General features: G+C 51.2%; 1 protein-coding gene across 3 annotated transcripts in view; it reads right to left on the minus strand.

The window, feature by feature from the left end:
* Window positions 1-27,594, minus strand: part of PRKAG2 (protein kinase AMP-activated non-catalytic subunit gamma 2) — a 277,944-nt gene that overhangs the window by 215,792 nt on the left and 34,558 nt on the right. The window contains exon 1 of one of the 3 annotated variants that reach the window (XM_060021148.1): window positions 10,662-11,242. The exons of the other annotated variants lie outside the window; for them this stretch is intronic. Within the exon in view, the coding sequence (XP_059877131.1) occupies window positions 10,662-10,670 (9 nt within the window). The 5' untranslated portion in view covers window positions 10,671-11,242. Of the gene's footprint in view, window positions 1-10,661; window positions 11,243-27,594 lie in introns of those variants that run through there. 3 annotated transcript variants of the gene reach the window in all.

Raw genomic sequence — 27,594 nt, forward strand, 5'->3', positions numbered from 1 at the left:
TGCACACGGCCCCATTTTCATGGTTCAAAGGACACAGTTAGAAGATCATGTGGTCTGGTCCTCTGTTGCCTGTGTGCCTAGCCTGGGGAACAGGGCAGCACTGAGCAGAGACCCTGTTGGCTGAAACCTTCTGTGGTCCCTCCTGCCTGCGGGAGAAGGTACGGCTCTCCTCGCCTGGTGTCCAGGGCACCCAGGCCACAGCCTGGCCTAACATCTGCTTCCTCTTGGTTATTCTGCTGCCTGCACGCGGCCTGGGACACCTGTATCCCTCCCCACCTCCAGACCGGGGCTCACGACCCCCCACAAGTTCAAGGTTATTATACACAAACCATCTTAAAGGTAGCAGTCAGGAAGCCAGCCCTCCTTTATTGCAACAATTTGCAACTTAAAATACTCTGATGGGCTTCCCTGGTGGTGCAGTGGTTAAGAATCTGCCTGCCAATGCAGGAGACACGGGTTCGAGCCCTGGTCCGGGAAGATCCCACATGCCACGGAGCAACGAAGCCCGTGCGCCACAACTACTGAACCTGCGCTCTAGAGCCCGCGAGCCACAACTACTGAGCCCAAGAGCCACAACTACTGAAGCCCGCGCACCTAGAGCCTGTGCTCCGCAACAAGAGAAGCCCCCACAGTGAGAAGCCCGCGCACCTCAACGAAGAGTAGCCCCTGCTCGCCGCAACTAGAGAGAGCCCACACGCAGCAACGAAGACCCAACGCAGCCAGATAAATAAATTAAATAAATAAGTAAATTTATAAAAAAATAACATACGTCGCTGGAATGTAACTGTAAGCCGGTGGCTCTCACAATGGAGCTTTCAAGGGTCCAGTGTCAAGGCCAGCAGGTCGGCTTGCCTCCTCCATCCTGGGGTTTGAGAGGCGCCGGCCGGCGCCACGCTGTCCGGCTGGGACTGACCCGTCCTCTTCACCCACTCATGTCCTCCTCATCCTTCAGAACTAATGCGGGTCTCGTGGATTCATGATGCCTTTGCTGTCAAGTCCGCTGGAAACGATGTCTCACCCCACTACATTTAAAATCAACCCCCTCCAGCACTGTCCATTTGCCGTTTATGCACAAACTTTCTGTCGAGGTTGTGAGCACTCTGTGAGCAACAGCTATGTCATCCAACTAATTTTTTGTGTGCGGACGGAAAAATAAACTCATAGGATTTGAAAGTCAAAACAAAGGGATGTGCAATTGAAAAGCCGGGCCCTTCCACCCTTGTCCCCATCCATGCCACGCCCCCCCACAAAGGGACCACTTCTAGCTGCACATCCAGTTGGGGCTTCTTTACGTGAGCGCAGACGTCAAGTATTTCCCCCCTTTCTAATACAAAGGGCTCCCTGGTATATATTCTGCTCCATTCCTTGTTTATCACTGTGTATGTCCAGGAGATCTTTCAAAGTCGGCACATAGGGTTTTCTGGAATCTGCGGTGTGTTCTGCATGGAACACAATAGCTCCACCACCCCCCGTCTACGTCACAGGCTGCTGCGGTGAAAACTCTGCATGTTCTTCATGTTTCTAGGACCGTGTGATCGCTGCTCAAAGGGCAACGCGGTCACGGCTTCTGACAGACGTTGCCACCTGCCCTCCTTAGGTCTGGGTCATTCTGCTCTGGTGCAGGACAGCATCTGTTTACGCCACAGCCTCACCAACAGACAACGCTGTCAGACCACCGAACATTGGCCGGATGGGTGAGCAATGGCACCCATGTAACCTACGTTTGTGTCTATTCTATTTAATTTTTGACGTAACCTGGAAGCACAGAATAACTACTTGAGTTAGTGAGACTTCTGAGTTCGGTGATAAGAAGTTTATCCCTGGCTCTCCTGGACTCTTCGCTGGGGAAAAAAAAGCTGCCGTGTTAAAAATTCCACCGCCCTGAGACCACCATGCTCTGGGGAAGCTCAAGCTAGCCACGTGGTGAAGCAGCATGGAGAAAGGGATGTGAAACCAACTCAGGAGCCAGACAGGAGCATGAAGAAACCTTGAGAACTCCAGCCCCAGGGGGTGGTTTGTGATATAGCAACAGATGATCAGAAAACTAGGTAATCTTGTGAAATTTAATTTCTCTGTGCCTCAGTTTCCTAATCTACAAAATGGGAGTCACAGGAGTTCCTGCGAAATTATGAGTTAACATTTAAATATGTAAACACAGAATACATCTGAACTAACATATAAAGAGATTATAATAATGCATGACAATTACTTGGGAAATGTTAGCTATTACTTTAAAAGAAATGACTGATTTTTATGGGTAAGGTGCCGTTATTTAGGGGCAAAATATTATTATTGAGCCCAGTGAGTAGACCATAGCATCTTGTCTCTCAGAGCTGTGATTAGGGGAAAGAGCCATATTCAACGGCACCCTGATCGCTGCAAGATGGGTCCCAAACTTACAGGAGAAAGGGCAGTTCAGCCAGGCAAGGTGAAGGGACTCTGAGCCCTTGGTGATGAATTAGGGACACAGAAAGTCCCTGTAAACTGAGAAAGCCTTTGGGGGTGTTCTCCAGGTGTGCCCCTAAATTGCTCAAGTGCTGACTTCATTTACTACAAAAAAAAAAAAAAATCCAAAACCAAAGAAGGTGAGGGCGACGTAGGTCAGTGATTTCTGGTCTAGGATGGGAGACAACAAAAAATGGCCACGGATGCTCCTGCAGCGTTTCTAGTCTTTTGAAAAGTGGAAAGGGAACTGCACACTTGCCCGGGACAGCACATGCAACAAAGACAGTGAGTCTCTGCTTTTAGCTGGCTCTTCATCAACTCTGGTGACACTGATTATCTAAGGCTGATCAGAAGGCTGAGATCAGGAATGACTGAATGCAGAAATTATTTATTAACGCATGCGTGTTAGACAATCTTTCAGAACCGAGGGTGAATGGGAGGAACCAGAAGACGTCTCATGGGGATTTCAAAAATATGTTAGAACCACTGATGTATTTATCCTTTTAAACATCTGTTAAGTAGCCCCTGTGTGTCTGGGGTGGTGCTGGAAGACATTCATAGGGAAGACACAGAGCCACCCTCAGTCTCAAGAGGGGGATGGGTAGGGGACAGGCTGCAGAGGGACCAGAAGGGCCTTTTGTGGGTGATGGAAACGTTCCGTTATCACCATTGGGCTAGTGGTCACGTGACTGCAAACTGATCACAACCCGCCTAACTGTATACTTAAAACTGGCGAATTTTATTGTATGTAGACTACGGGTCAGTAAAGCTGACCAAAAAGTGACGGGTCAACCACCACCCATCCCTATACCATAGGCGAGAAGAAAACAAAACAAGCAATCCACAGAACCCAGGGAAGATGTCCATGTTCCTAATTCTGGAATACTGAATATGCTTTTTCAAGCAGTGGGAGTAGAATTTCCAGGAAGCAGCTGTGCTGTGTGTTACAGACCGGTTACATACTTTATTTTCTAGCTAAAATCCTCCAGTTTCAACTGCCCTCCTGGTGCCAAAGCACCTTGTTACACACATCAGATAGGGCGCAGCTGTCCCGTCTTCCCTTACCGGGGATATGAAAGGCCAGTGTTTCACTTTCCAGAGCCCAGTTTAGACGCACAGTGGCTACAGATCCAGGAGGAAAGATCTGCTGGACACGAAGAGCCCAATTTCTCCCAAAGGTAAATCCCCAAATATGAGACGTCCCAAAGCTACAAAGGTGCTCACATTTCCTATCCAAAGACCCCTTATTCGGATCAAGGCAGTATTTAAATAACCAGGAGACAGAACTCCTTAAACTAACCCTTTCTCTGAGTTGGCAGGTTATTGGATGAGCTCATCTCAGAAGAGGACTCTGAAGGCCTGAGAGAGAAGAGAGAAAACCCGATGGTGTGGCGACAGACAGAAAAAGTGCTTGGGTGAAGCCAGCTTGGGGAGCCCTGCAGGGGTCCCTAGGAGTGGAGAAGGGGATGCCCAAGGACACTCCGGGGCTGAGGCCATGATTCCCCATCCCCTCTCTATAAACTACACTTTTCCCTCCTGCCAAGTAGGAGGTGTAGGGATCACCGAGCGCCAAGAACATGTGGATATTGAAATGTGATGAGGAACAGTGGCCACAGCCAGCTTATCTCAACCGGACATCTTTAGTTACTGGATTCCAGATTTTGTCAGAGTGGCGGCTGCTGAGGTCCTGAAGTACCTCCAGTGTCAGAGCCCGGGTGACGTCACGTTGGCTTCACTGTTAAGTGCATGTTACTGGGCTCCAGTTTTCTGACAGGTAGGATTCCAGATGAGGCATGGCTGGCATCTCTCAGTCAGGACCCTGGATTAACCAGAGTCCCTAGGCATTTGAGATTATTGAAAATATTCTTTGGATTTTTGGGGGGCAATTGCACAATGAGTTCCTTATCTTTCTCCATGAGTGAAATTAGAAAAAACTGATTTGGGGGGAGAAACTGCTAGACTCGGTGCCAGGTTGGACCTTGGGCAAGGTCTAGAATCTTCTTTTTAGATAAATGAGCAGGAGGGGAAAAGGCTGATTCCAACTCACGCACAGAGATTCCTCTCCTGCAAAGCTGGTCTTCAGGGCACAGAAGATGCTGCCGGGAACCTCCATTCAGTGGGTGGGGTGGGACCGCGGCCCCCAGGAGACCCTGGTGCAGGTCGGGGGCCAGGCTTAGAGAAACACTTGCGACTCTGGCTGAAGTCTTTTCTCCTCCCTTAGGAGACAGTGGGGGAATGGTTCCCATCTAGCCAGCAGGGGTTTGGAAGGGAATAGGGGCTGAAATGAGGAGGAGAAAGAGACCAAGGCAGCAGCTGGGGCCCCCTCCTCTCCCAGGCCCCCTCTCCGAGCCTCTCCCGGGGGCGGAGCTGGCCAGCCCCCAAGCCAGGCCCAGCGCCCCCTGTGCAGGCAGCCAGCCTGGAAGAGGAGTGAGTCCTCCGGGGAGAGCTGCCAGGTGGCTGCTAGTGAGACCTCGAGGGGCAGGCGAGGCTGGGAGGGGCATCCTGACCCTACCCCAGGGGATGGAAGCAAGGGGTTCTCGGCCCCAGGCAAGGCACTCCGAGCCCCCCGACTCTACCCCAGGCCAGACTTGGGCGTGTCCCACCCCCGCCCGGGACCCTCCTTCTTCCCGAGTGCCCCCCCACCCCCGATCTGTGGTGGAAGGCCAACTGGAAAGCTCATTTCAAGGCTCTGTGATTTGAGCAGATTGAGTGTGGGATGACTCAGAGTGAATGGGTGGTGACAGATGCCTGTAGCAGAGCTCAGAGCCAGGCCTGGCCCTTCTGGGTAAACGCCTGGCTTGGGACTTGGCTTAGCGTGAAGGGCAAATCCCACCAGGGGCCGGGGGCTCCGGGAATCTGAGCAGAAAATAGGTTCAAAACGGATGAACCCTCAGCCCTGTCCAGCCCCTCCCTACCCGCACCCACCCCCAGATCCGTGCAGTATCAGGAAGCCCCCGGCACGCCGGGCCAGAGTCAGCCTGGCCTCGCTCAGAAGGAGTGGCTGCTGCCCTGCCCCTCTGTTGGAGGTCTCTCCCCGGCACCTGGGTACCGGAAGTTTCCCTTCCACCTCTGCCTTCCTGGCCTTAAAAGCGTATCAGTCCTGCTCTCTGATGAAATGCAGACACTCCCCCGAGAGCACGTCCAGACGCCCCACCAGCTCGGTCTTGACTCTGAGACAGGAAGGCTCACCTGGCCAGTCAAGTGCTCTATCTGGGGAGGAGTTTCCATCATCCAGAGACTCGCCTTTAAGAACTGCCTGTTTCCTGCCAAAGCTGGGTAGGGAAGGGCTAACGGTAATGGCAGTTAAAAAATTATAGCTGATTTTTGGGTAAGTAGAAATCACCCTTCTGATCCTTACAGGTGAAAATACTTCTAGAAATGTCTTCCCACATCTCCCAGCTTTGAGAAGAAGAACGGGGCGGGCAGGATTTAGCCATCGGGTGTCCACGGTTTGCATAAAGCAAAGGAGCGTCCACCTCAACCCGCGCCAGAACGGTAGCGCCAGGTCCTAGGGCCAGATTCACTCCCGTGCGGGAGGAGCCTCTTTGCCCTGATGCATCATACCTCACGTTTTGTCATCTTTTTTCCTTCCCGAGACAGTCCCACACCCGCTATGGTTCATGGAAGAGTCTGCTTGTTGGTCCTGGTTATTTGGAGGGTCGTGCACCACCCCTACCCTAGGTGAGGAGAACATTCTGTCTGTTTCCTTATGACCCCTCCCCTGAACACAGGCCATCCCGGTTCCCCCTTCCACCACGGACGTCTCAGACCACCCCAAATGCCCACAAGTGTCGGCCCCAATTTTACTTGCAGCCGTGAAAACTCTGCACGTGACTTAGTCAGTGCAGCTCCCCGTCAAGGAGAATGTCTGTTGTTTGGGTTATTATGAGTCTGCTGAGGTGCCTCCTCTTGTCTCTCCTCTGCCCTCGATTCCATGTCTGATTCTCAATCCAAGAAGCCGTGAGACCCGATCCTGGAAGCCCTGGACCCAGAAGAGAAGTAGGCGTGGGCTGGGAGACAACGCTGAACACTGACTTGCAAGCCCTGGGTGGCCCGGACCCCCCAACCCTCCAGGGGTAGATGCGGTGCTGCCTGTAGCCGGCGGGCCTGCTGTGTCCCGGCCACCTTGCCGGCTTCTGTTCTCTTCTTTACTGGGACCTGCACAGCAAGGCTCTAACTGAGGAGCTGGGCCAGGATCACAGGCATGTGGAAGCCACCCTTAAAAGCAGACATGAGACAGTAAAATGTCAGCACGTACGTTGCCCGCAGAGTAAAGTCAAAACGAAACCCAGGTCTAGGTTTGCTTTTCTCCTACTCTCTCCCCACCTCCCACCACGCTGTATCTTAGGATGAACAGGAGACGCAGATGACCCACCCGAGGGCACAACCTGTCCACACAGGACAGGCAGGCCGGGGGGAGGGACTGGATGTGTCCGTCACCAAGGACAGATGGAGAAGTGGCCAGACTGGAGCCGCAGGGGAACTACATGAACCCAACAGAACCCAGAGCCCTCCAGCCTCGATTTCCTGATGAATAACCCAAGTGAACAGACCCAGGGAACTCAGAAAAGCAGGTCACTTCAAGGTCCTGGTTGGAGAGGTTCCGCTGGGCTCAGCGGGGGAACCCCACAACTGACCGCCACCTAAAGGGAGGGCCTGCTGTTCATTGAGCCTCTATTACGTGCCCGGAACTGGCCCTTGGTCAGCTGGTTTCATCCAACCCAGTGGTTACTGAGTTATTGTTATCTCCATTTTTAGAAGAAAAATCGGGTGCAGAAAGATGAAATAATTTGCCTGGGTCCCCAGCTGGTAAAGAGCAGGACATGGATTCAGACTCAAGTCCAACTCCCAAGCCCAGGGCCCAAGGGCTCTGGGGTTAAAGAGGAAATTGATCACACCCCTCTCATAACTGAAATTTTAGTCATCGAGGCGAGAGCTCTGCAGTCTCTCGTTAAACCGCTTTAGGGCTCTAGGACCTTAAGTCATGCTCTGGGAAAGGAGTCTGGTCCAGGCAGACACAAGGGCTGCAGGAGGGGGGGAAGCTAGAGCCTCCAGCAAGCCACCTGCCTGTGGGTCCTGCCCTGCTTTCCTGAAGTCACCACCCATGATGAGAGCTGAGATGCATGCTTTCATGACCAGACATGGGCCACAGGGTCCATACAGTGCCAGGGGTGGGGGGCAACGGACCACAGGGAGTTATCAATTGAATCAATCTACAAGAACTAAATGAACACAACTTAATACAAAATAATGCAAAACCCAAAAAGAATAGGCATTAAATTATATTAGCCCACGGGCAGCATATGAGGAAGTGCTAAAGGGGTTTGGTAGGAGGGGATGGGCGTCTTGGGATAGGAGAGACTGGAATACATTTTTTTTTTTTCCCCGCCACGTGGCATGTGGGATCTTAGTTCCCCAACCAGGGATCGAACACGTGCCCTCTGCATTGGGACCTATTGGACGGCCAGGGAAGTTCCTGGAATACTTTCAAAGGAAGAATAAGGTTTCTGTCATTTGAAGGAGAGCAGTGAGGGGCTGGAAAAATCCAGAAGGATTCCATTAGTCAACAGCTGGGTTGATATAGTTAATAACACAGTACTGCACATTTGAAAGCTGCTAAGAGAGGAGACCGTAAAAGTTCTCATCACAAGAAAAAAATCCTTTTGTAACTATGATGGTGCTGGATGTTAACTATTGTGATGATCATTTCACATTATATACAAATATTGAATCATCATGCTGTACACCTAAAACTAATATAATGTATGTCAATGATAGCTCAATTTTAAAAAACTGTGTTTGGGACTTCCCTGGTGGCACAGTGGTTAATCCGCCTGCCAATGCAGGGGACGCAGGTTCGAGCCCTGGTCCGGGAAGATCCCACATGCCGCGGAGCAACTAAGCCCGTTGCGCCACAACTACTGAGCCCGCGCGCCGCAACTACTGAAGCCTGCGCGCCTAGAGCCCGTGCTCCGCAACAAGAGAAGCCACCGCAATGAGAAGCCCACACACCGCAGCGAAGAGCAGCCCCTGCTTGCCGCAACTAGAGAAAGCCCGCGCGCAGCCACGGAGACCCAATGCAGCCAAAAATAAATAAATAAAATAAAAACTGTGTCTGCTCCCAAAAACCAAAAATCAGAAACAGCGGAGCCGAAATGAGAACCCAAAATTCACACTTCTGGGATCCCTGGCCGTTCAGCACCATTAATTGATGACGTCAAGACCACGTGTCTTTCTCATCCTGGAATGGCCAGCGCCTGGCACGTAGGACTCAAGAGATTGTTTCACTGAAGATCTGATTTCAATACCAACCTGGGGACCAGCCCTGAAGAGGAGCCCACGGCCTGGGATGAGGTTCCCTCCACCCATCCTCAGTCTCCCAGCCCCCTTCCCCCACTCAACTCCTCAGTAAAGAGGGAGTCAGGCCTCAGGATACCTGGCTTCTCTTCCCAATTCAACGCTTGCGACTTTAGGTGAGGCAAGAAGATTAAGAACCTTAAATATCCTAGATTTTCAGTTATTTTCCCTGAATGAATTTAACCTTTTAACCTTCCGTTTCCTCTTCTGTAAAAAGGAGCTTACACCTGTCTCATAGGCTTAATAGTGGGTAAAAACAAAAGCAAAAACAGAACACCCCACCTTAGACTGATTGAGCCCTTGGAAGTTTCCATGCAAACTGGGGAAGCAGCTAGAGAGGTAAGGAGCCCGGTCCTGAGAGGCCGGGTGACGAGGCCTCCCTGGGCTGTTTTCAGGGCGAGGGGTCACCTGGCTGATAGGTCAGCGGAGCCCACGGAGGCTGGCTCAAGCTCACTGCCTGTGTCTCTCCCACTCCCAGGAAGCTTCATGTGCTGACTCTCCACCCCCTGCCCTCGGCTCCGGCAGGCCTCTTACCTCGTCACACCTGAGAGTCCCCCCACCGTTTATGCTTTGGGGTCTCCCCTGCTCTCGCACGTAAGCCTCCGGCAGAACCCTCTGCTGCACCCCATTGCGCCCCAGGCCCAGGGGGCGCCTGCCGAGTCCCAGCTCCTCTGCGCAGCCCTCTCCCACCTGCCCCCGACCAACCCCAAGGACCTGTCTTTCATCACCTAGAGTCTGCCACGATCCAGGGCTTGATTCCCCACAGCCCGCGAGTCTTGAATCGTCTCATAGTCTCTTTTCTCCCCACTGGACTGTAAATTCAGAAGCAAAGGCTCAAGCTTCATTCTACTATAACCCCACTCCATCCCCACCCATCTCTCCCAATCACCAGGACTCAAATACCAGCAATCGGGGACTCTAAGCTCAAGTTCTCGCCACTCATAACTAGTGCAGCCCCTGGCGTATGGGAGGGGACTGTAGGGGGAAGAAACCCCCAGAGGAAAACCGACGTGGCTTGCTCAAAGCAGCGTGCACCGGTGCCGGTGGAGGTCGAGCCTGGGCCGCGTCTCCAGGTCCAACCTGTCCAGCCCGCAGCTCCACTTGTGGCTCTGCAGACCCGTGCGCCAGTTCAGGCTTCCGGTTCTCAGCCTCCATCCTCCTCCTTCCCGCAGACAACAGACCAGCCTTAGCTCAGTCGTGGGTCAGGACATCTCCCATCCTCTCTTCCTCCCCTTCCTGTCTTTCCCCACCCTCCTCCTGTTTTCTGTTTCTTCAATGTATTTCCCAGAAGTTAAAAGCAACAAGTACGCTTTCGACAGCTCACCCTCCAAGGGCAGGAGACCAGCCAGCGCGAATATGTGGTCCAGGGCCTTCCCAGGAACCACGGGGCCATGCCCAGGGGTCCCTGCAGCATCCCGATCCTTTCCGTTTGGGACAGATTCAATCAGTGATGACTCAGGGAAGGGAGAGGAAAAGCAGGGAACGTCAGACTTGAAGATTTCAGCTAGGGAACTTTCAGGCAGGTGGGGGGACTGTGTGGGGAGACCTCGCACTCAGGTGGGTGGGAGGGGGAGGGGGACTGAACTCGTACGGGGAACACAGATGAATGCGCCCACGCACGTACATGCCACCTTCACGAGTGATTCTCCGAACCACCAAGAAAAAGTTACGTAAGGAGAGAACACACAGCACCTAGGTAGGGAAGGAACATTTGGTTCGGCTTGGAGGTGTTTAATTTAACAAGAGGCTCCCGAGGAACAAAGCGAGGATTCAGCATCCGTCTTGCATACGGCGGAGACAAAGCGTCATGAGAGAACAGAGCTCCCCCCTCCACCCCCCGCCCCCCACCCCGAACGTACAATCACCATGCATGCGGAAATCCAGTTCCGGGAGGTCTGCTTACTCAGCCCCAGGTGGTCCTGGAGGTCTCCTCTTCCCGGGTGCTCATCAGAAGTGCAGGGCTGGGAAACGCTGGCTCACAAGTGATGGGGGAGACACAGCGCCCCCGGCTCTGAAAAATCCTGCTGCCTCGCTCGCTCCAAAGGTCCCCGAGAGAGGGAGGGTTTCCCAGCCCCCTCAGCACAGGCGATTTCTAGGGTTCAGCTGCTCTCCGAGCCGCCGCCGCCGCCGCACGTCTGCAACAGATGGGGACCCGGCTGGGTGTGTTCCAGTCCCCAAAGCAGTGCAACAAGCGATGGCAGCAGCATGGGCTGGCCCGAGACGGCGCAGGCGGCAGCCTTGCTGGCCGGAGCTCACGATGCAGGCAGTGCACGGGCAGATCCCCTCATTGACGGGACTGCAGCAAACTGTCATTACCACCGTGTCGGGGGCTGCCGCGGAGGCAACTCCTTACTACACAGGCAAGGGGGCAGGAGGGAGGGCCCAGCAAGGTCTTTTAAAAAGGCAGCAGGACAAATGCAGGCGGGGGAGGCTGATGATGCCACAGTCGATGGCATCTGAGCTCCGAGTCCTCTGCCAGCGCAGCCCCCTGCACGGTCCCCGTCTCCCTTCAGAGGGAAGCAGCACGATGGCTTCAGAGACCTGGACTCCCTGGGGTTCCCCGCTCTTGGAGTACAGAGAATGCCGCTTTCTCTCTGGCAAGAAGGATGGCTGAGGCCCTTCCCAAACGCTCTGCTAATCAAACTCCCATCTGAAACCCCAGACCCTCAACGCTGACCAGACTACCTGCAAACAAACATCTAGAAGGCAACACCGTCCCTGCCTGTATCAACCCTGTCCTATTTCCTGTAATTCTGATGCTCTGACGTCTGAGGCCTCACTGACCCTGGAGGGATGGCCCTCCCAGGGTTCGCCAATCCCTAGAGAGTAAACTGCTCCCCTGGGAGCATACCTTTCTCATGAAAACCAGCAGATGCAGAGCCCACACCCCCTCACCTCTTCCAACCGGCTCTCACCCCTCCATGGACCAGACAACCAGGGGTGGCCCCTGCGCCCACAGCCCCCAGAGCTGAAGTTATTCAAACTCGCCAATCCTATGCCTGCTCAGCTGCCTCGCCTGCTCCTTCCCACAGAAACCACATCTTCCCCCGCTCTTCATGCCTCCTCACCCACCCTGTGCTTCCCCTGCGTGGCGTGGGAGCCTCATAATCAACTTCTTCCTGGTGGCAGTCACCCTGGTGTCACCTGAAAGACCTCTGGGTCCTCTCAGACCTAAACACGAATATTCTGTGACAGCAGCCCAGGTCCATTTCTCTGAACCTCAGTCCTTCCTCTGAGGAAACAGCCGGAGTGAGACAACACTTGCTCTGTACATCTCCCGGGGCTGCTGTTGGGAAAACGTGTGAGCAAAGCATTTGGACAAAAATAAGCATCGGCTTGGGATGTGAGGGATTATTCTGGAACCAGAGGGCAGTGCTAGCGTAAACTCACGGTTTGGCAAAAAGCTGGCGTCACTTCCGGCGCTCTGGAGTCAGCCCTGCAGCTACCCCCTGGGCGCAGGAACGAGGGGTCCACCGGGGACCCAGCCAATCACAATAGTTTCTCCAGCTGGTTCTGGAACTCGCCTTGCTGGGTTAGCGGGGCTTGTTTTGTTTTCTGAGTGCTTTATTCCAAAGCAATACAAACACGCTTGAGGCAAAAAGCCTAATTAGTTTTGCCTGGAATGGCTGGCCGTGCCAGGGCAACGGGCTGCCCCGTCCAAAGTGGTCAAAGGTCTGCTGCCCTTAGAGACAAGCGCCTGCGAATGACTTACGGGGTGGGAGTGACTTTCTGCGGTTCTGACCGCCAGCAAGCCCCGGTCTCAGGTACCTGGTACTATTCATTAGAGACGGAGAAGCACAAACCACTGTGCTCTGGCCACCAAGCTACCACCACGAACACGGTCAACGTCTTCTCCTGCATACGTGTTCTCGCTTCCAAAGTCTCCACTGACCCTTGAAGGCTCACAGCTCCTCTTCAGGCTCGGAGCTTTTTCACCTGCTCTCCTGAGAGGGTGGAGGGTCAGCACTCTTGGAGGTAGGACCAGTGGCCCTACCACTGGTCTCAGGGACATTCCTGCCTGTGGCCCATCCCCCCGATTCACCCGCCCCCAATGGATCCTCCTAAACACTGCTTTCCAAACATGACTCTCAGCACCTTCACCAGATCCAAAATGACAAAGCAAAACCAAACTAAACCAGAAACGAAAACACGACTTCCATATCACCTACAGAACAAACCCCAATTCTTCAGGGTGCCGTACCAGGCCCACAAGAGCCAGGCCCACAGCCGTCCAACCTTCCCACCTCATGGGCTTGTGCTCAACTGTCACCCAGGGCTCCCGTGGGTCCCCCTCCCCTCAACAGGCTTCGCAGGCATCTGTAGGTTACGACCCGGCCTTTCTGGTGGAATTGGTTTCTTGAGTGTATTTTTCGTGCTGGCGTTTACATACGCCATCTCAACCTGCACAGTAGGTAACTGGGTAAGATACTATCTATTGTATGAATAAGGAAATTGTAGTTCAGGGAGGCTAAGTCGCCAGGGTTACAGACAAACCAGTTGCAACGCGGGGACTCAATCACAGGTGCATTTCCCTCCAGTTCTGACAGGGTCACACCCCACCCCGTTTTATCTATTTACTTTTGCTTATTTGTATCTCCTGGGTTTTCTGTGGCACAGGCTTATTACTTGTGTAATTAAAAATAAGAGGAGGGCTTCCCTGGTGGCGCAGTGGTTGAGAGTCCACCTGCCGATGCAGGGGACACGGGTTCGTGCCCCGGTCCGGGAAGATCCCACATGCCGTGAAGCGGCTGGGCCCGTGAGCCATGGCCGCTGAGCCTGCGCGTCCGGAGCCTGTGCTCCACGGTGGGAGAGGCCACAGCAGTGAGAGGCCCGCGTACCGCAAAAAAGAAAAAAAAAAAAAAGAGGAATGTGCTCGCACTCTCAAAGGTGGTAATTCCCCTTTTAGGGGCTTGGCCCTAAAGAAAATCCGAACTGCAAACAAACCTTTCTGCACAAAGAGAGTCTGTGGCAATGAGGAGGCCCAGATGCCACCTGAGTGCGCAAGGAGGGGGGAGGTCTTGTCGGGGATGCTCGGACAGAGCCACACGCTGTGCTGTCAGGAAATCACAGCGGCGACGTCAAAGAATTCCAATGACGTGGGAGGTGTGGCAGGAAAATCGCAAACCATGCACAGTATCACCTCGCTCTGTACGTGACACAGAAGACTAGAAACACAGGTCACACGTGACTAAGGGTGCCCCCACCCGGCCCCTGTGCGACAGACCAGGGTTAGAGTCTCAACGGTCCACGAATCTGGCACAAGCCCTTTGCCAAGTCCCGCACCATCCTCAGCCGCGAGCCCCAAACTCAAACGCTGCGTGCCAAGCTCATTCCTGTGACAAGGCGCCACTGCAGGAGGGTAACCACACCCCTCACGGAGCGTCCAGATCAGCCATGGCACCGGGCCTGCGTGTCACACCCGCGAGGCACGTGCAGACTGACAGCAGCTGCTAAGGAAAGCCTTCGTCCTCCTTCCTTTTGGAGGCGGTCGATCCTGTCCACGTACTCAGTCAGCAATCCTGGGGCCACCGGTTCTGTGCATGGGAAAACCAAACAAGAGGCTCCCCCTGGGCCCAGGGTCTGGCTCCGGCTGCACTAGCTGCACTTGTATTTCACTCGGAAGCTGGGCAGTCCGGGAGAGGGGGCGTGGCCTGGCGTTGGCTTGACCATCCACTGGCAACAGCATCCAAGATGTTCCAGGTCAAGCAGGGATGTGGGTGGCTGTGGCACTTGACTTTGGAATCCCGTTTCTACAAACAGCTTGAGGCCAGCGCGCCTGTATCCACTCACTACACAATATGTTAGGGCAGCAGCAGTTTGGTGGCCTCTATGGTATCCCAGTTGGCCAATCAAAAATGGGCAGAAGACCTAAACAGACATTTCTCCAAAGAAGACACAGAGATGGCCAACAGGCACATGAAAAGATGCTCAACATCGCAAATCATTAGAGAAATGCAAATCAGCACTACAATGAGGTACCACCTCACACTGGTCAGAATGGCCATCATCAAAAAGTCTACAAATAATAAGTTCTGGAGAAGGTGTGGAGAAAAGGGAACCCTCCTACACTGTTGGTGGGAATGTAAATTGGTACAGCCACTATGGAGAACAGTATGGAGGTGCCTTAAAAAACTAAAAATGGAGTTACCATAGGATCCAGCAATCGCAGTCCTGGGCATATATCTGGAGAAAACTCTAATTCGAAAAGATACATGCACCCCTTATGTTCATAGCAGCACTATTTACAATAGCCAAGACATGGAAGCAACCGAAATGTCCATCAACCAATGAATGGATAAAGATGTGGTACAGATATACAACGGAATATTACTCAGCCATAAAAAAGAATGAAATAATGCCATTTGCAGCTACATGGATGGACCTAGAGATTATCATACTAAGTGGAGTAAGTAAGACAAATACCATATGATATCACTTATATGTGGAATCTAAAAAATGATACAAATGAACTTTTTTACAAAACAGAGACAGACTCACAGACATAGAAAACAAACTTATGGTTACCAAAGGGGAAAGTGGAGGAGGGAATAAATTGAGAATTTGGGATTAACAGATACATACTCATATATAAAATAGATAAACAACAATAACCTACTGTATAGCACAGGGAAACGATATTCAGTGTCTTGTAAAAGTCTATAATGGAAAGAACCTGAAGAAGAATATACGTATATAAAATGAATCACTTTATTGTATACCTGAAACATTATAAATCAACTATACTTCAGAAAAATAAATAAATAAAATAAAATAAAATATCCCAGTTGGGAATCAACATGCGGAAGAGGACGACTTGGCACGTGGAACATCCTTATTGAAATCTGTGGCAGAGAACATCTTGATCAGCTCAAGAAACGTTAAAGCTTTTCATTGGCAAAATGAGTTGTGTCGAGGAAGGGCTGGCTCAGGAGGACGGCACAGGCTGCAGCAGCCTGGAAAGAAGCGGTTAGAGAATCCAGCCAGCCTGGCAGCACCCCCTGCGGCCCTCGAGGCCGGGATGCCTTCTGTCCTGCACCCCCCACCTCAGGGGACCTGATGCTGAACTCTGCTGTTAGGTCGGCCCGTCCCGCCCCAAGGATACCTCTGGCTTCTGCTCAGAGAGAACCTGCCAAAGGGCAGCAAGTCTTCCTCTGAGCTACAGCAGGTTGCACCTGCCACCTAAAATCATCCGTAGGGGTTTAGCCAACTCTGTTCTGAGATTTCCTTTCAGTGTAACGTATCACCTGGTACTGCGGTTGTCAGGGTAGGGGAGGTGAGGGGATACACGGCCTCATCCACCTCCAGTACTGGAGGCCTCCGATATTTACCAAAGCACCCAGGTGTTTGCTAACGCGCCCAATGGGCTTAGATTCCTTTGCCACCCGGCCACTCACCGGATACCTCCATCCAGGCAGAACTAGCGGTTCTAGAACTCCTGGACCGCAAAGACTTTTGGAATCAGTGGGACCTCATGCCCTGATTTCAATGGAGAGGAATCAGAAACAAACCACCTCCCACCCCAAAGGGTAACAGTCTCTCCATCTTTCCTAGCCACGTCCCGGACCCTCAAAGGTCTTAAGAGACTTACTCCCTGGGGCCCCACGTGTGGAGACTGTTCCCAGGCCACAAGCGCCCCCGAGCCGTGAATGTCGAGCAGGGTCCTTGAGCTCCTCCAAGGAAGCGCGCTGACCATACACACGTGCGTTAGAGCGTTTGCGTTTGGAGCACGTCACCTGCCCAGTTACGGAATTACCACTGCCAAATAACTGACACATATATGAGCTCTAAATCACAGGCGACCAACTGGGCAGTGACTTGCCCGAGGCCACCTGGCCGGGTGCCGAGAGGACCAGGACCCAGGTGATCTTGATTTTGACACCCCCCCCACCCCGCACCTGACAAGGAGGAACCTAGCCCTGCCTGCTGGAAAGCTGGGTTTGTTCACATGGCCTGCAGTGGCCTTTCCCCAACTTCAGTCCAAACAAGCCCAGCTGTGGAAGGTGCAGAGAACTGGGTAGAAGGGGAAGGATTTGCCATTCCTGCCGGCAGCCGAAAAGATGAGGCACACAGAGGAGCACAGATGGATTGGGGGTAAGTAAGCTACACATGCTCAGGTATTTGCTTCTCAAAGCCGACACGGGTCTCTCCTCCTCATAGGGTCTTCTCTGAACCCACTCCAGCCTCAGCCGGCACAAAGACTCCCTCCTCTTATGTACCATGTACCTGCGGTACAATTATCAAACTAATATAATATTGCATATCAACTATACTTCAATAAAAACAAAGAAAAAGAAAAAAAAAAACCAACAAAGCCTCCCTCCCCCACCGGCATGGGTTCCTCTGGCTTCCATCCCGTTAACTTTTAGGCCCCAGCCCGAGGCTCCGGGGACCCCCGCGATTCTGAACACTGCAAGTCTCTACCTGAATGTCTCATCCAGGGTCAATGCCGACCAAGGAGCAGGGTCCTCAGACCTGGGACGCGGGGGCCCCGTCATCCGGGAGGTCAGGGCGCTCATCTTCACGGGAGCAGGGAGGAACTTGGGAAGCCTCCGTTTTCCTCTTTGACTTTGCAGTTAAACACACAGGATGGCCTTGCCCCTTCACAAGGCCCCCTCGGTCTGTGCAGGGTCTCCACCATCCACCACAGATCCTGCTCTATCTCTTGGAGGTCCCTCTCGTAACAACAAATATCCAGGGGTCCCCCAAACATGTACCAGCCTCATGCTGCATTCCTGGGACCCAAGAGATGTAGAAGACAAGACCCCCAACCTCGTGGACTTCAGTCCTGGCTGGGAGGAAGGTTGTGGAGACAAGGAACAAGCAGGCGGAGGGTCAGTGCAGTACCTCCTGCAGTGTAGACGGCAGCCACCATAGCGGTTGTCGGAAGGACGTGGCTGCTTTGGAAGAAAGTTGTAAAAAAAAAAAAAAAGAGCTTCGTGAAAGGATTAAGGTTGAGACTGAGAGTTTGAGACAGAAGAAGGAACAAGTGAATAAAGAGGCACTGGAGGGTCCTTGCATTTGGTAAGGCTCCCCTCTTGGTCCCTGGACATGCTGCCAAGGCTCTGGAAGGTTCCTGGCAACCAGATCTTCCATTGAAGCTGGAAGCCAGGCTTGGTTCAACGACAGCCGAGTGCTGATGGGCTGAGCTGCTTGGCTAGACTCAGGCAGGTGCTCCGGTTCTGAAAGCCTGTGACCTAAAATCACCTCAAAGGCACCGTGGAACAGAAGGCTCTGGGCTGCCCAGGTGGTGGATGGAAGGCCAGGATGGTGCTTAACAAGCCCTAGTCTTCCTGATTTAACTGAAACCAACACAAATCACACTGGGGCACAAAACAATTTTTTTCTCCAGGCTGCCCTCTATAACAGCGGTCCCCAAGCATGTCCTCTCTTAGACAAGCTGGACTCGTCTTCCGGTGCCTTCTAAGAAGGATGCCTTCCCTCGTCCTTTTAAACTGGATGCTGCTTTCCTACAGGCCCCCCGACCCCGCCCGGGCCCCTGCCTGCAGACGTCTCTGTGAAAGATGCAAGAACAGGCAGGTTGTGTATCCAGATTTGTTGGCTACACAGATTCCCTATCAGTCCATCTTTTACTGAAAATTGAATCAACACTAAAACTTAAGCTGAAACCTATAAAATGTTTAACAACTTTAAAAGAAGTCTCTCAGATAATTGTGTATATTCTTCTTTGCTAGTGCATCAAAATTCGACAAGTAGTAGTTTTATTTTTAAATAATTAATTTATTTATTTATTTTTGGCTGCGTTGGGTCTTCATTGCTGCACATGGGTTTTTCTCTAGTTGTGGCGAGTGGGGGCTACTCTTCATTGCGGTGCATGAGCTTCTCATTGTGGTGGCTTCTCTTTGTTGCAGACCACGGGCTCTAGGCGCACGGGCTTCAGTAGTTGTGGCTCCCGGGCTCTAGAGCGCAGGCTCAGTAGTTGTGGCACACGGACTTTGTTGCTCTGCGGCATGTGGGATCTTCCCAGACCAGGGCTTGAACCTGTGTCCCCTGCATTGGCAGGTGGATTCTTAACCACTGCACCACCAGGGAAGGGAAGCCCTCCGACCAGTAGTAGTTTCTTTTTTTTTTTTTTTTAACGTATTTCTGATGAGAAATATTTCTTAGTCTATTCAGTGTATTAATGACCATTCTACTGAGTCATTTTTTTTTTTAACATCTTTATTGGAGTATAATTGCTTTACAATGGTATGTTAGTTTCAGCTTAGTTTCTTAAAGGTTAGTTGCAACGTGGAGTCTGAAAATATGTCAGTGACCCTTTTGTACTGTTTTGCATTGAACTGCATTGGTCTACTTTGCATTTTGAATTCATCTTTTTTCCATGTATGATTCTGTGATGCAGTGCATTGGTTGTTTGGAAAATACTGTTTCACTGAGCTATGCAGAATTTTCAAATGTTGATACATTTTATTATACAATAATTAAAACAAATCATTAATATTATCACTGATCTAATCACTGAATAGAAATATCCTTTTTTAAAGATAAATTTATTTATTTTTTTTGGTTGCATTGGGTCTTTGTTGCTGCACACGGGCTTTCTCTAGTTGTGGCGCCTAGGCTTCTAATTGCGGTGGCTTCTCTTGTTGCGGAGCACAGGCTCTAGGCACGTGGGCTTCAGTAGTTGTGGCACGCCGGCTCAGTAGTTGTGCCTCACAGGTTCTAGAGCTCAGGTTCAGTAGTTGTGGCACAGGGGCTTAGCTGCTCCACAGCATGTGGGATCTTCCCAGACCAGGGCTCGAACCCGTGTCCCCTGCATTGGCAGGCAGACTCTTAACCACTGCACCACCAGGGAAGCCCTAGAAATATCTTTAACGATTGGGAAAATGTCAAATTCACAGTGGTGGATTATGTGTTTACCAAAATTCTAACTTTCACTTGAAAGATTAAATTTATCATTGGCACCAACAAAAAAATAAATAAAAATGAAAAAAGAAGAATGTAATATATAGGTACTCTATAGGTATGTATTATATAAGTACTCCTCCTTGCTGTTACGGGTTGAATTGTGTCCCCACGCCCCAAAAATGCGTGGGAACCCTAACCCCCAGGACTGCTGAACACGACCCTATTTGGAAATAGGGCCTTTACAGAAGTAATCAAGTTAAGGTGAGGGCATTAGGCTGAGCCCTAGTTTAATATGATGGTGTCCTTATAAAAAGGGGGAATTTGAACACAGATGCAGACACGCAGAGAGAGAGAAGATGACCAGCCATGAACCAAGGAGCGAGGCCTGGAACAGACCCTCCCCAGCACGGCCCTGCCCACACCTTGGTTTTAGACCTTTGACCCCAGATCCGGGGGACAGTAAATGTCTTCTGTTCCAAGGCCCCCAGTTTGTGGTGCTTTGTTATGGTAGCCCCAGGAAACGCACCCACTTGCTTTTTCTTTCTTTTTTTAACAGCTCTATCAAGACAGAATTCACATACCATACAATTAACCCATTTAAAGTGCATTAATGAACTGTTTTAGTAATTCACAGACCTACCGTGTAAGCATCAACACAATTTTAGAGCGTTTTCATCACTCCCAAAAGAAACCCCATGTCTACTAGTGGTCACTTCCCACGCCCCTCTCTTCCCCCACTGATCGACTTTCTATATCTGCGGATTTACCCCTTCTGAACACTTCTTATAAACGGAATCATTCACCATGTGGTATTTTGTGACTGGCTTCCTTATCTTCTCAACCAGAATATAACCTAGTTATTTAAACATGAGTCAGCACTGTACCAGGCAGCTGCAAGGGGTGGGGGGATGGAGGGGAAGGGGGGGGAGGGGAGGGAGGAAGGGGAGGGGGATGGAGGGGAGGGCTGGGGACCCACTGGCTTTAGGATCAGAGTTTGAATCTGTCCCTCACTCTCTGGTTCTGTGACCTAAAGTGAGTTACTTAACCTGGCCCAGAGCCCCTCCCTCTGTAAAAGGACTACTGCAGCCTCAGGGCCCTGCGATGACTCAGTGACCATTCATGCGCAGGCCCGGCATGGCTGGCTTTACGGTTAGTCCTGTCCTCATGCCTGGAAGACGAGCTGCCACTTACTAAAGCTGTCATTTAATACAAAGGTGGTGTTGAAGATAGCAGGGCAAGCAGGTCCTGGGGGGCCCTTCCACTGAATTCCCCAAACTGCTGAGCTCTCCTGAGTCCTGATTCCCTCTCTTATCCCTGGGACAAGGACTCAGATAGGACCTGCTCCCTCAGCCTGGGTTTCCAGAACAAACAGGGCGTCACAGCTGCCCGTGATGGACACACAGAGGAGAGAGAAACACACTTCTGCCACTACTCATGGCTGGGATTGGGGTCATCTCTTACCCCAGGGTAACCTGGCCAACAAACAACTTTTTCGGCGTCTACTCTCTGTCTCTATAAAATCTCAGTACAACTTACTGTGATTTATTTATTTATTTATTATTTGTGGCTGTGTTGGGTCTTCGTTTCTGTGCGAGGGCTTTCTCTAGGTGTGGCAAGCGGGGGCCCCTCTTCATCGCGGTGCACGGGCCTCTCACTGTCGCGGCCTCTCTTGTCGCGGAGCACAGGCTCCAGACGCGCAGGCTCAGTAGTTGTGGCTCACGGGTCTAGTTGCTCCGTGGCATGTGGGATCCTCCCAGACCAGGGCTCGAACCCGTATCCCCTGCATTAGCAGGCGGATTCTCAACCACTGCGCCACCAGGGAAGCCCCCAACTTATTGTGATTTAAAAAGTTGTTTACTTGGCTTCCTCGCCCTGCTCTGCTATCTGAATCGATTTGGGTTGACCCGTCCTCTGAGAGTAAGCCCTGAACCCAAACATAACATGGTGCTTTGCTTTTCTTCAACAAATTCATTCCATATTATTCTCTAAGTGTTAACACCTTGTATGTGTTGCATCCTCAATGATATTTTAAGTAAGGTTATGTCGATCTTTCTGTAAATACCCATAACCCTTAATGTCTATGGCAGACACCCCAACGTGGGCCTCCACTTGGCTGGACTTAACAAAGACGTACTGGACACTTACGTACCAGGCACACAGGCAATAAGGACACGAAGAGGGAGGGCAAAGTCCGCCCTCCAAGCCAGTCCTAGTCTAGGGGGAAGAACAAGTTCGAGACGGGATTTTTGCCCGAAAGGCCCAAGCCTGCTGCCTCGGAGAAGGATGTTCCTGCCCTGCCCTCTCTGTGGGCCTCCTCGGGACCTCAGTGCTTTCACTTTCCACCCTCTCCACTGGGGATTTGTGTGGTGTATCCCTAACTTAGAACAGATGGGTTAAGTAAAAGTATACTCAGAACTACAGACACTGGAGCTTCAAATCCTTGTCACCGGTAGCCAGGCCACACTTCCTGTCCCACCTGGGACTCCTGCCCTGCGCTTTCCTGCCTCCAATTGCCTCCAAACAAAAATGAATAACGAAGCAACTAGGAGGTCCTCAGCCAATAGTTAGGGTGACCAACTAGTCTTGGTTTGCCCAGAACTGTCCTGGTTTTAAAACAGAAAGTACCATGTCTCTAGAAACCCCTCAGTCCCAGGCGATCCGGGACAGCCAGTCACCCTAAAAGGTCGGTGACCTCTCCTGCTGCCCCTGCCCCGGGAGATCGTGTGCACATCTGGGCCTCCACCACCCCGGGCTTAGCCTCCCACGCCCTCTTTCTCTGTCTCTCCCCTCCTTCCAGCTCTGTTAATTTCACCCATTTCCTCTTTCCATTTTCCAGCTCTTGGGTAGCTAAGGAAATCCCCTCCCCGCTTTCCCTTCCTCTCTCTTTGTTTCATTTCTAAGGTAAAAATTTACCCTAATCAAAGAAAGCCAAGGATTTGTGTTTATCACGAAAAAGTAATTACTGTAAGTGAAAACAAAACTTTTAAAGTGAAATTAAACCTAAATACCAGAGTTACCACATTCCCAAACATACTGAGGAGGTCAACAAGGCCCCTTTAGAATTTCTATAACGTTCTCCACGTATCTCTTCTTCTTCCTCTAATCGAACCTGCTTTCCATAAAACACCACTTTGGAGATAAACAAAACCCCACTGCAACGCCAGTTAGCCTCCTGCTTTTTCATTACTGTATTCACTCATCCATTTATTCATTCAACAGAATGTTTTCCTAACATCACAAATGTACATCATGGCAGAGACTGTAGCCAGGCAAGGCTATGGTTAGGCCAAAGGCTACCTTCACTGCCCATCAGCCAACAGAAATCAGGATCCGAAACAACTGAAGATGGAAAACTGAAACCAGAGAAAGCAGGTGTGTTGGAGAAAACTACAGTCAAGTTGGGCATTTGGTTCCAAACTTACTGTAGCCCACTGGCTCTCAACCGCAAATGCACATCACCTGGGGAATTAAAAAACAACAGAGGCTTCCCTGGTGGCGCAGTGGTTGAGAGTTCGCCTGCCGATGCAGGGGACACGGGTTCGTGCCCCGGTCCGGGAGGATCCCACATGCCTTGGAGCGGCTGGGCCTGTGAGCCATGGCCACTGAGCCTGCGCGTCCGGAGCCTGTGCTCCGCAACGGGAGAGGCCACAACAGTGAGAGGCCCGCGTACCGCAAAAAAAGAAAAAAAGCCCCAATGCCTGGTCTCAGAGTTTCTCATGTAATTGATTTAGGGTGCAGCTGGGTCCTGGGAGTCTTAAATGACCCTCAGGTGAGTCTAAGGTGCAGTTGAGAACCACTGCTGTAGACCAAGAAGAATAAACCACAATGGGTTACAGACTGCTCGTTTTACAGAAAGAGAAAATAAACCAGTTCCTGGGTAGAAGCACAGCTTTTCCGAACACGCATTTCAACAGAGATATCTTGAGAGGGTCTTAGGTAGAACCTGGGCTGCTGTAGCCTCTTCTGGCACAGCTGCAAACGCCAGCCCCTGCTCGTCCCTGTGGGCAGCCCCAGGGGACCCCAAGGCAGCCAGGCCGGTGCTACGTTTCCTCAGACGCACCTCGGGCTGTGCTGGGTTCCAGGTGTGCAGCAGATGTGATGGACCTGCCTCACCCTACTTCCCTCTCTTTGCATCCTGCCCAGAAAATGCCAGAGTAACGATCCGGTTCAACGTGAGCCTGGGATTTGAGCTCACCTTGGAACAAAGGAGGAATCCCAAGTGGCTTCCGGGGCTCTGGGCACCGCCAATTCCTTCAGCAAGTAGCCATGAGCACCTCCTACCCAGGAGGAGCCCCGGCCCCGGAATGACTGCGACTCCTGTCCACGGGCCTCCATGCTTTTGTCAGGAAGACCTGCATCTCCTTCCCATGGAGCCGTGAGATGGTCCCGAGGGTCCGAGTGGCAGTGTAGGGGTCTTGAGAGGGTGCTGGGATGGACATCCATCCCAGCCAACAAGTGGGGTGGGGCTCTCCTTGAAAGCGGGGCTGACGTTGGATTCATCTGATCTAGTACAGACCCTGAGTAGATGCTCAGAAAAGACCTGCTGAAAGACAGAACGACTCGTCTAATGCATGAAAAAAGAAAATGACCCCCAAAGCCCATCTCACTGAGACGACAATGCTTGAAAATCTGGGAAAGCAAATACCCCCCTTTAAGGGCTTCTGGCTTCATTAAAATATTAATAAGAAACTACCAACATATGAGTCCACTTGGGGTGTTCTGAGGAGTCTTAGATATGACACCAAAAGCACAGGCAACAAAGGAAAACAACAGAACTGGACTTCATCAAAATTAAAAACTTGCCTGTTTCAAAAGACACCACCAAAAAAGTGAAAAGACAACCTACAGAATGGAAGAAAAGTATTTGCAAATCATATAATATCTAATAAGGGACTTGTATCCAGAATATATAAAGAACTCTTAATAATAAAAAAACAACCCGACTTAAAAACAGGCAAAGATACGAATAGATATTTCTCCAAGGAAGCTTTACAAATGTCTAAAAAGCACATGAAAAGATACTTGACAACGTTAGTCATTAGGGAAGTGCAAATCAAAACCACAGTGAGGGCTTCCCTGGTGGTCCAGTGGTTAAGAATCCGCCTGCCAATGCCGGGGACACAGGTTTGAGCCCTGGTCCGGGAAGATCCCACATGCCGCAGAGCAACTAAGCTCGTGTGCCACAACTACTGAGCCTGTGCTCTAGAGCCCGTGGGCCACAACTACAGAAGCATGCGTGCCACAACTACTGAAGCCCGTGCGCCTAGAGCCCGTGCTCTGCAACAAGAGAAGCCACCGCAATGAGAAGCCTGCACACCTCAATGAAGAGAAGCCCCCGCTTGCCGCAACTAGAGAAAGCCTGTGCATGGCAACTAAGACCCAACGCAGCCAAAAAAAAAAAAAAATCCCACAATGAGATGCCATGTCTCACCCACTAGGATGGTTAGAATGAACAGACAGACAGTAATAAGTGTTGGTGAGGATGTGGAGAAGCTGGAACCCTCTTACACTGACTGTGGGAACGTAAGATGGTTATAGCCCAGAGTTACTACATGAGCACCAATTCCATTCCTGGGTATAAACCCAAGAAATGAAAACATACGTCCACACAGAAACTTATACATGAATGTTTATAGCAGCATTACTCCTAATAGCCAAAAGGCAGAAACAACTCAAATGTCCTTTTTTTTTTTTTTTTTTGCGGTACGCGGGCCTCTCACTGTTGTGGCCTCTCCCGTTGCGGAGCACAGGCTCCGGACGCGCAGGCTCAGTGGCCATGGCTCACGGGTCCAGCTGCTCCGTGGCATGTGGGATCTTCCCGGACCGGGGCACGAACCCGTGTCCCCTGCATCGGCAGGCGGACTCTCAACCACTGGGCCACCAGGGAAGCCCTCAAATGTCCTTTAACTGATGAATGGATAAACAAAATGATGTGTATTCATTCATACACTGTAATAGTGTTTAGCCATAAAAGGAAAGAAATATAGATACATACAGTTGGCCCTCGATATCCCCAGCTGCACATTCACAAATTCAACCAGCGGCGGATTAGAAGTATTCGGGAAAAAAAATTCAAGTTCCAGAAAGCAAAACTTGAATTTGTGCATTCATTTACATAGCATTTACGTTGTATCAGGTATTATAAGTATCATCTCTAGTATATGGGAGGACATGCATACGTTACACGCAAATACTACACCATTCTATATAAGGGACTTGAACATCCAAAGATTTTGGTGTCCGAAGGGGATCCTGGAACCAGTCCCCCTGTGGAAACTGAGGGACGACTGTACTAGAACATGGATGAACCTTGAAAACATTATCACAAGTGAAAGAAGCCAGTCCTAAGGACCACGTGTTGTTATGTGATTCCATTTATGTGAAAGTTCAGAAGAGGAAAATCTATAGAGACAGAGTTGTTTTGTGGTTCCTTAACAGCCTTAGGGCTGGGATAGGGGGACGGGGGGAACAGAGAGGAGACAGTTAAAGGGTAAAGAGTTTCTCTCGGGGGAGATGAAAATATTCTAGAACTGACTGTGATGGTGGTGGCGCAAGTCTGTGAATACACTAAAAACCACGGAACTGTACACTTTAAATGGGTAAATTGTTACGTGAATTACGTGTCAATAAAGATTTTTAAAAAGAAAGAGATATAGAGACAGATGTAAAGAACAAACGTATGGATACCAAGGCGGAAAGGGGGCAGTGGGATGAACTGGGAGATTGGGATTAACATATATATGCGACGGATACTCTGTATAACACAGCTAACCAATGAGAACCTACTGTGTAGCACAGGGAACGCGATGCTCTGCGGTGACCTAAATGAGAAGGAAACCCAAAGAAGAGGGGATATATGTATACATCTAGCTGATTCACTTTGCTGTACAGTAAAACTAACACAACGTTGTAAAGTAACTATACTCCAATAAAAATAAAAAGAGAGAGAGAAGGTGTACTAACGGCAACCAAACTACACCACCAGCAACAATGCTGAGACCATCTCTCACCTACCAGAGAGGCAGAAATGAAGAGGCACGCCCGCACCTCTGTCAGCAGGCGCTCCCGCCCACTGCTGCGGGCCGTGGAAGTGGGTACCACCCTCTTGGAGGGAAACCTGGTGACACCTAACAAAAGCACATTTGTGTGCACCTGAGCACGCTAGAGCCACTGCAGACGGCGCACGTGTCTGCATCGGGGCCTGTGTTACGTGCTCAGGCGCCCCCCTCACCCTGGAAACCGTGCTGTCTGCTCGTGCTAGCCGATAACCACCCCCAGCGGCTGGTTCAGTGAAGCCCGAGAAAAGGGCGGCCCGCATATCACCAACTCAGCTGAGGTCCTGGAACCAATCAAGGAGGCACTGAATGAACACACCAACCACAGCCCTCTTCAGGCAGAGGGCAAACGAAAAACAGGAGACCAAAACACGCTTGAAGGACGAAGGGGTTGGGTTGGGAGATGGGCTGGGACTGTGGGAGAGGCACTGAGAGGGTTTTCCTTCCCTTATGGTCAGCGAGCGGATCTCTTCCTTACTTCATCACGTGGATTCTTGCAGGAATGAGTTTTCCAGCAGGGAGAACTGCAAGTGCAAAGGCCCTGAGGCAGCAGCCGTGGCAGAGCACAGTGGCCTTTGTGGCTGAAGTAGTGGATGAGTTGAAAAGGTAGTGAAACCACACTCTTCTGGACCTGGAAGGGCTAGGACTTCAACCCTGAAAATGACGGGGAGCCACCGGAAGGTTCTAGCAGGGGATGACATGATCCTATATATCTTAACACGATCACTCTGGCCACCCTGTTGAGAGCAGACTGTTGGGGTGAAAGGGTGGAAGCTGGGAGACCAGCAAGGAGGCTACTGCTACAGTCCAAGCAAGAGACGGTGGCGGCTGGGGCCAGGTCGAGGCAGTGGAGCTGGTAAGACATGTCTGC

This window comes from Delphinus delphis, chromosome 9 (genome assembly GCF_949987515.2).
Source record: "Delphinus delphis chromosome 9, mDelDel1.2, whole genome shotgun sequence".
Taxonomy (NCBI): domain Eukaryota; kingdom Metazoa; phylum Chordata; class Mammalia; order Artiodactyla; family Delphinidae; genus Delphinus; species Delphinus delphis.